The sequence below is a fragment of the Mustela erminea genome, chromosome 4, assembly GCF_009829155.1.
Source record: "Mustela erminea isolate mMusErm1 chromosome 4, mMusErm1.Pri, whole genome shotgun sequence".
NCBI lineage: Eukaryota > Metazoa > Chordata > Mammalia > Carnivora > Mustelidae > Mustela > Mustela erminea.
In genome coordinates this window covers 117,149,863-117,159,185 of record NC_045617.1, presented here as the reverse complement: position 1 = coordinate 117,159,185, position 9,323 = coordinate 117,149,863, and the positions used below count along the sequence as shown (strand labels likewise).

General features: G+C 48.6%; 1 protein-coding gene across 1 annotated transcript; it reads right to left on the bottom strand.

Moving 5' to 3' along the window:
* Nucleotides 1–378: 378 nt before the first annotated feature.
* On the bottom strand, nt 379–3,095 carry CLPS (colipase). The gene is made up of 3 exons (XM_032340510.1): nt 2,871–3,095; nt 1,084–1,206; nt 379–629 (listed from the first exon to the last, which is right to left on the bottom strand). The coding sequence occupies exons 1-3, from the start codon at nt 2,952–2,954 to the stop codon at nt 498–500; spliced, it is 339 nt and encodes a 112-aa protein (XP_032196401.1). The 5' UTR covers nt 2,955–3,095; the 3' UTR covers nt 379–497.
* Between the last annotated feature and the right edge of the window lie 6,228 nt (nt 3,096–9,323).

Here is a 9,323-nt window from a genome sequence, read left to right as displayed (position 1 = left end):
GGGTTGTGTCAGCTTGGGAATTGGGCCCAGAACGGAGGCATGAACCCAGGACACGGACTGGGAAGTTTTTATGCAGGGCAGGAATATGGGCCATTCTAACTCCCTACTAGAAGTTTGCGCATGTGTGTGTGCGCACATGAACCTGCCTGAGAACTTGAGGGCCAAGGAGGGCATTCCAGGGAGGTGTGATTGGGCCCCAGAGGGAGAGATTCCCAGTGTGGCTGCTTCACAACCTTATCTTCAGGCTGTCCAGCCTCTCCCCACCTGGTCCCAGACCCATCTGTCCTTCGCCTGACCTGACACTTGCCTTGATGAGACAAAGGCTTGATGTGACATCAAGGAAGACACTGATTCAGCAAGAACATTCAGGAGCGCAGGGAAGGTTGCAGGAAGAGCTTTAATTGCTGAGAATCCAATCAGAAAAGGGAGGTGCTGGTCAAGGGGGCGTGGAGGGACAGCCAGGGAAAGGTGGTCGGGAGGAGCATCCTTCAGGGGTTTTACTCCCTGGAGCGGCCGGCATCGAGGCAGACACCGAAATTGGTATTGGTGATGGAGCCCACGATGGTCTTGTCCACCTCACAGGTCAGACCCCGCTCACAGGGACACTTGTAGTAAACCCCATAGAGCGTCTGCAAAGACACAGAGCCAGTGGAGTCACAGGCTGGTGGGGGGCTCCTTTGGGCATAGCCCGCCCACCCGGGCCTGACCCTGAGAACACCAGGCCTGCGTCCCTTTTCAGTCTGTCTCCTCCCGACTGCGACGCCAGGGGGCGCTCTGGGAACGGAGGACGCAGATTCTGGGTCCTACTCAGGCTCATTTGAGTTTACTAGCTAATCTCGCTGGGGTAGACTCTATTTACCCATGCGCGAAATGGGCATGACAAATCCCCGCCCGCACCCACCTCACTGGTCAGTTGTGAGGATCAAAAGAGTTGAGCGGATGGGAAAGTGCTCTGAAGCCGTTGACCTCCCCCTCTTAATCACAGCGTTCAGTGTCCGGGCTCCCCCTCCCCCCTCCCTGATCCTACCCCCAAGCCAGAGGGCCCTCCTCCTCTGAGCTGTCCCCCTTTCCGCCGGCACCTACCTTGGCAGAGCACTCGCTGTTCTCGCTGGCCTTGGGCGCGCAGCGGGCCAGGCTCAGCCCGGTGTCCCGGTGGCAGCACTTGCTCTTGCACTGGGCGCTGTTCAGGCAGAGCTCGCCGTCTTCCTGCAGGGCGGGGGAGTGGGGGCGGAGTTATCCCGGGACCCCTCCCCCCGCCTTGGTCCCGTCTCTGTCCCACCCCATACGCCGCGACGCTCTTCCGCTGACAGTGCCTCCCCCAGTGCGGATATGTGTAGAGGAAGCCGTGGGGGGGGGATGGCGGCCAGTGCGTCCCCCCTCCGCCCCCAGTCGTGGGAGAAGCGGGTAGGGTCGTGGCTGCGAAACGGGACACGGGTTCTAGTACCCGTGGCACTGCCAGCTCCCTGGGTAATCCTGGGCAAGTCACGCTCTGCCTCAGTGTTCCCTTGGAATGTGCACAAGTGACCCAGAACAGGGTCTCCAGACCCTGGATCCCGCCTTCCCCTGAGGAGTCTATGGAGGTGGAGGCCCGTCCACCCGGGCTTGACCCTGAGAACACCAGGCCTGCGCCCTGGTGTTCTCAGGGTCAGGTGGGCTGAGGTGGGCTTCCCTGGAAAACTTCCCGCTCCTTGGACAAACTTTTACCTACAACCTCAGGCGGATCCTGGCCCCTCCGAGCTACCCAAGGCCCTGAATTAAGAACCTTTGGATAGGGACGCCTGGTTGGCTCAGTTGTTAAGTGTCTGCCTTCTGCTCGGGTCATGATCCCAGGGTCCTCGCAGCGAGCCCCGCATCCAGTCTCGCAGAGTCTCCCATCCGGCTTCCTGCTGAGCAGGAAGCCTGCTTCTCCCTCTCCCAAACCCCCTGCTTGTGTTCCCTCTCCTATCTCTCCGTCAAAGAAAGAAAGAAAGAAAGAGAGAGAGAGAGAAAGAGAAAGAAAGAAAGAAAGAAAGAAAGAAAGAAAGAAAGAAAGAAAGAAAGAAAGAAAGAAAGAAAGAAAGAAAGAAACCCTTGGGTACAGAGGAGGCAAGGGACAGTGGGAGAGCAGGGCTCTGGGGCCATCAGCCAGGGCTCCCCCATCCCTGCTCAATGCTTTCCAGCGGCATGACCTCGGGCAGGTGGCCCCACCTTTCTCTACAACTGCTTTCCATCTGCAAAGGGGTTTGATGCTAATAGTAGTAATCTCGAGTGCTTAGTATGAGAACCAAATGAGTAAACGTTCCTGAGGCCTTTGGAACAGTGTGTGTCACTGAAGGTCAGAAGTCAGTCACTGGGGAAGCTTTTTAAACTTTAGCTGGACCTTCTGAGACAGAGTTTCCAGCACAGGGACCTAGGTGTTTTTTTGTTTGTTTGTTTTAAAGATTTTATTTATTTATTTGACAGAGAGGCAGTGAGAGAAAGAACACAAGCAGGGGGAATGGGAGAGGGAGAAGCAGACTTCCTGCAGAGCAGGGAGCCTGATGTGGGGCTCGATCCCAGGATTCTGGGATCATGACCTGAGCCGAAGGAGATACTTAACCACTGAGCCACCCAGGCACCCCAGGGCTCTGGATTTTTATAAAGCTCCCTCAGCCAGGTCCAACCACTGCTCTGAGCATGCTCCCTGCTGATCAGCTTAGTCTGAGCAGCCCACCCCACCACCACCACCCAGCAGGGAAGAGGCAGAGGGTAGACCTGGGCAGTAAAGGGAGAGATGCCTCACCTCTAGGGATCCAGGCAGCCCCGGGGTGGAGACATTAGAGGTAAAGATCTAAATTTTAAAAATCCCCACCTAGATCTTCAGATGACTCCTCCCCCGACAGCCCTCTTACCAGATTGATAATGATGCCCCGAGGGTCAGGAACTGCATAGACCACTGCAAGGGCCACGAGCAGAAGGACGAGGATCTTCTCCATGATGAATGGGCACAGCTGGGACAAGTGGCAGCTGGCGGGTCAGGTGGCAGAAGATAGCCTGCTAGGGTTGCGGAGCTATAAAAGGGGCTCTGTCCACATGTGCCCCACCTTCCCTGACCCACAGGGCTTGACGTGAACAGAGGCCCAGCTGTGGCCAATCTCCTGGGGGGAGGGTCCTGATAAAGCCACTGGGCACCTTGTGTGTGTGTGTGTGTGTGTGTGTGTGTGGTGATGCTGCATCATGGCTGGGTGTGGACTTCTGGAACATTCTTACTTGTACAAGTTATAAACTGGGCAAGTTTTCTGTTCTGAGTCTCAATCTCCTTATCTGTCAATGGGGGATCCTTTCAAGAGTTGGGGGTGCTGAGGGAATGAATATATTAGATATATCTTAACACACATATCTCTCCCTCTGGGTGTTCTGCCCTCCTGCCCTCAACCAGGGGGCTGCCTGCATGAGAGATCTCAGGGGTCCTTAGGAAGGTCCTCCTCAGACAAGCCCTTCCTGTTTCCTTTCCCCTTCCCTTAATATCTGCAATCCCAGAATTAGAGACTCACGCCTGCAGGGAAGGCTTCACTCACCCTGTCTGTCCCCTACCCAAGGCCATGTGTGGGCACGAACAGTAAGTCAGTCCTGGCTGAGAACGAGGAGGTCTCGTGAGCTTCAGGTGGCCCCAGGGCTGTAGGCTGGGAAAGGCGCAGCTGCCCAAGTGTGCTCAGGTGTAGGACCAGAGCAGCTTTCCCTGGAGGACTGGTCGTTGTGGCCAAGGACCCCTTCCCCATCCCAGGGCATGGAAGACCACTCCCCTGGGGAGGCCCCTGATCGGGTTGCTGAGAGCAAAGCTTTGATCCAGACAGACTTGGCTCCCAAACTCAGCGCTCACAAGCTGTGTGACCCTGGGCAAGTCATTTCAATTTGTAAGCAGTCTAAGCCTCCATTCCAGTTACCTACCTGAGAAAGATGATGGCTCCTTCTCTGTAAGGTCAAGATTGAACAATGTCTGTGGGAGTGCCTGGCGTGTAGTAGGCACTCTGCCCATGTGACACCAGCCCCTTCCTGTTCCCCTGACACCACTAGAGGGTGGAATATAGGGGAGAAGCTGGAGGAACCAGTCAGGAGACCCTCAAAATGGCAGAAACCTATCAATTCCAGACACAGAAATACCACTGATTAAAAAAACACTGTTCTCTCTTCTATATTTATAGATCTCAGTGTTAAAACCGCTTCTCCCCCATGAGCTCATTCTGGTCCCTCCTTTGCTCCGCACATCCCCACCCCAACACCTCTGTGAGCTGAGCTACAGGAAGGGTGATTATGCTTTCCTTATCACAAGTCAAGGCAAGGAAGCAGGGAAAGGGACCGGAGGAGCTATTTCCATCTGTGAAGGGAGCTGTGAAAAATGCATGAGTCCTATGTCTAGGTGGTCACAGCCAGCTTCCCAGAGGAGAAAGAATGGGTTTTTCTCTTATTAATGAAGAGTATAGCAAAGAGACCTTTGACCAATGTTTGTACTTCCAAAACATAAGAAAAAATTGAATAGTTTTTTTTTAAAGATTTTATTTATTTGACAGACAGAGATTACAAGTAGTCAGAGAGGCAGACAGAGAGAGAGGAAGCGAAGCAAGCTCCCTGCTGAGCAGAGAGCCTGATGCTGGCCTCGATCCCAGGACCCTGGGATCATGACACGAGCCAAAGGCAGAGGTTTTAACCCACTGAGCCACCCAGGTGCCCCAAATTAATTAGATTTTTTAAAAGATTTTATTTATTTGAGAGAGGTCACAAGTAGGCAGAGAGGCAGGCAGAGAGAGAGGAGGAAGCAGGCTCTTTGTGGAGCAGAGAGCCCGACGCCGGGCTCCATCCCACGACCCTGGGATCATGACCTGAGCCAAAGGCAGAGGCTTTAACCCACTGAGCCACACAGACACCCCTTAATTAGATTTTTTAAAGTAGGCTCCACACCCAGCATGGAGCCCCACGCAGGTCCCAAACTCATAAACCTGAGATCAAGACCTGAGCTGAGATCAAGGGTCAGACACTTAATCAACTAAGTCACCCAGGTGCCCCAATTAGATTCTTTTTGTACCAAAACCTTGCAAGGTTTAACCACCCCTTCCCCAGTCTAAAGAGTGTTGTGCTTTGGGTTTGTTCCCTTCCAAAAGGAACACCACATGCAATCACATTGATTAACCTCAGAGACACAATGTTGAGTGAGGAAAACCATAGACGAAAACACACAGTGTATTACATTTACATGCGGTTCAAGAGAAGGCAAAACTGGGCGCCTGAGTGGCCCAGTCAGTTAAGTGTCTGCCTTCGGCTTAGGTCATGATTCCAGGGTCCTGGGATCGAGTCCCGCATCTGACTCCCTGCTCAATAGGAAGTCTGCTTCTCCCTCTCCCTCTGGTTCTCTTCCTGCTTGTGCTGTCAAATAAATAAAATCTTAAAAGAAAAGGCAAAACTAACCTATGGTGATGAGAATCTGCAGGTCTACCCCTGGGAGGGCGGTTGATTGGAAGGGGGAAGGAGGAAACCTTCCGGAGTGTTAAAACTGTTCTAAATCTTGATTTGGGGTGTTGGTAACACATACGTAAATATCTAGTGATTCACTTAAGATTTGAGTATTTTACTGTATGTAGTGCAGTACTGCACCTCAGTGTTTTTTAAAAAGCAGATTTCCCCCTGGCCAAGTCCTAGCATACGGATAGTGAGGGTTGGGGTAATGTCATGCCTCTTGGTGAGTGGGGTTGGGGCACAGTAGCTGTAGGCCTAGAAATGCAGCCAACATCTTTTGGGTGCCCCCTGCTCTATATTCTCCAAGATCCCCCAGGACACACATACAAAGACAGGCCTCCAGCAGCCGTTCTAACAAATGAGCCCGTCTTTGCACTCTACCACTATATCTATCTATCTATCTATCTATCTGTCTGTCTGTCTATCTATCTATCTATCTCTATCTCCCACATTTTCTTTATCCATTTCATCAGTCAATGGACATTTGGGATCTCTCCATAGTTTGGCTACTGTTGGTGATGCTGCTATAAACATCGGGGTCCATGTACCCCCTTCAAATCTGTATTTTTGTGTTAAGATTTTATTTTTAAGTAATCTCTACACTCCAGGTGGGGCTTGAACTTACTGAGCCAGTAAGGAGCTCCCGATCCAGTGTTCCTTTTGCTCTTGGTCAGGATCTCTGCTGATTAGAGTTCTTCGGGCTGTGTCGTGGCCCAGACTTCTATTTTAGAGATATCTGGGTCTTGATGGGTCTGCCCCTGTGCTGGGTTACTAAAGTCTTTACTAACTTATTCCTGACTGCTCTTAATTTTCACAACTGCATGTGACAGTAACGGGAGGCAGCCCGGCATTTCCTGAGCTCTACATGCATTCCTTCTGCTCCCTCTGTGTATTACCACACTCTCTGGTCTAGATTGTCAGGATACCCAACCAAAATCAGTAATCTCTTTTGAAATATTAAAGTATATACAGAAAAATTCGCGCTTTACAGTGTAAAGTTCTATGACAAACACATATATTGTGTCACCACCACCACCACAACCAAGATAGAGAACACTTGCATCATCCTAAACAATTTCCTCAGATGGCCCCTTTGTAATCAACCCCACCACCAGAGCTGTGCTGGCAACCACAAATATGTTTTATTCTCTATAGTTTTGGCTTTTCCATAATAAAATAGAGATGAAATCAGACAGTATGTACTTAAATTTTTTCTTTTTTCTTTTCTTTCTTTCTTTCTTTTCTTTTCTTTTTTTTTTTTTTTTTTTTTGGGCTTCTTAGCATAATGCATTTGAGATTCATGCATGTTGTGTCAGGCTTAGGGAGTTCGTTTATATTGCTGGCTAGTGGTCTGTTGTGTGGATGGAACCACAGTGCACCTATCCACTCCCTGGCTGAAGAACAGTTGGGTTATTTCTGAAAAGTTTTGGCAATTATTAATAAAGCAGTTATACGTAGGGGCGCTTGGGTGACTCAGTGGGTTAAGTGTCTGACTTTTGATCTCGGCTCAGGTCTTGATCTCAGGGTCTGATCTGAGGAATTCTGATCTGATCTCAGGAGTTCAAGCTCTGTGTTGCGCTCCTGGGTGAAGAGCCTACTTAAACCAAAACCAAAACCAAAACAAAACAAAACCCCCAAACCAAAAAGGGGGCATATGATGTGGCTTAGCCAATTGAGGGCTGAACTCTTGATTTTGGGTCAGGTCATGATCTCAGGGTCATGGGTTCAAGTCTCTAGTGGGGTTCCACGCACAGCAAGGACTGCTTGCAATTCTCCCTCTCTCTCTGCCCCTCCCCTACCCATGCGCACTCTCTAAAGTAAATAAAATAAGTCTTTACAAAGAGAGAGAAAATAAAGCTGTTATACATATTCATGTATAAATTTCGGTGTGTGTGCAAGTTCTCAGTCCTCTGGGGCAAAACTCAGGAGTGAGATGGCTGAGTCTCATGGCAAATGTTTGTTTCAATGTCTCAAATATGTCAGACTGTTTTCCAAAGGGGCTGAAGTAGTATGTATTCCTTAAAAAAAAAAAAAAAAAAAAAAAAAAAAAAAAAAAGCATTCCTACCAGCAAAGTAAAAATATTCCAATTGCATTCCACATCCTCACCAGCACTTGGCACTGCTGATTTTTTTGTTTTTTTTGTTTTTTTTTTGATTTCTTTACTTTTTTTTCCTTTTTTCCTTTTTTGGTTTTTACTTAAAAATTTTTTTAAAAGATTATTTATTTATTTATTTGACAGAGAGAAATCACAAGTAGATGGAGAGGCAGGCAGAGAGAGAGAGAGAGAGGGAAGCAGGCTCCCTGCCGAGCAGAGAGCCCGACGCAGGACTCGATCCCAGGACCCTGAGATCATGACCTGAGCCGAAGGCAGCGGTTTAACCCACTGAGCCACCCAGGCGCCCTACTTAAAAATTTTTTTAAAAAGATTTTATTTATTTATTTTACAAAGAAGCACAGCGAGAGGGGGAACACAAACAGGGGGAGTGGGAGAGGGAGAAGCAGGCTTCACGCTGAGCAGGGAGCCAGATGTGGATCTCAATCCCAGGACCCTGAGATCATGATCTGAGCAGAAGTCAGGCATTCAATGACTGAGCCACTCAGACGCCCCTGTTTTTTTTTTTTTAATTTTTTAGTAGTGAAAAATCAGAAACTGACAAAATACTCTAGAAAGGAGAAATAATTAGACAAATGATTAAATGATTACATACTCTGTATGAATATACAAGTATTAAAATCATGTTTTTGAAAAAATAGTAATACGAAGAAATATTAATGGTGTACAGCTAAGTGAAAAAATTAGGTACTAAATTGTCCAACTGTGTAAAGCAGTATTTGCAGAAGGAGGGAAAGGCACCAAAATGTTAACAGAAGTAGTAATAGTGACAAACATTTTGAGTACTTTTATATGTGAGTCCCTGAGCCAAACAGTTAACGTATGTTATTTTACCTAACCTTTATATGATAGACACTGTTTTTAAAAAATATTTTATTTATTTATTTGAGAGAGAGAATGAGAGAGAGAGAGCATGAGAAGGGGGAGAAGGTCGGAGGGAGAAGCAGACTTCCTGCTTAGCAGGGAGCCTCATGTGGACTTGATCCTGGGACTCCAGGATCATGACCTGAGCCGAAGGCAGTCACTTAACCAACTGAACCACCCAGGCGCCCTGATACTATTTTTTTTTTTTTAAGATTTTATTTATTTATTTGACAGAGATCACAAGTAGGCAGAGAGGCAGGCAGAGAGAGAGAGAGGAGGAAGCATCCCAGGGGCTCGATCCCAGGACCCTGGGATCATGACCTGAGCCAAAGGCAGAGGCTTTAACCCACTGAGCCACCCAGGCGCCCCCCAATACTATTTTTTAAAAGATTTTGTTTATTTATTTGAGGGAAGGGGAGGAGAAGAAGGAGAGGGACAAGAAGACTCCCACTGAGTGTGGAGCTCCCTGGCACGCCCTTTCCCCATCTCAGGACGCTGAGATCATGACCTGAACTGAAACCAAGAGTCAGACACTCAACCACCAAGTGAGCCACCCAAGCGCCTATGATAGATACTATTATCCTCCCCACTTTACAGATGAAGAAACTGAGGCTTAGGAAGGTTAAATACACAGACGGTCACATAGGTTGTTAAGTGGCTAACTCAATACAGATCTGTCTAAAGCCAAAGACTGTGTTTTTAAGATGATCATGGCTCTCCCTAGTTCTTGGGGTTATGCATGATTTATATTCTTCTATGTAACTTTCCTGTCTCTCTACATCAAACATGTTTACCTATGCAGTCAGGAGAAATATATATTTTGAAAAAGAGGGGTAAAAAAGAAATATGCAGGAGCACCTGGGTGGCTCAGTGGGTTAA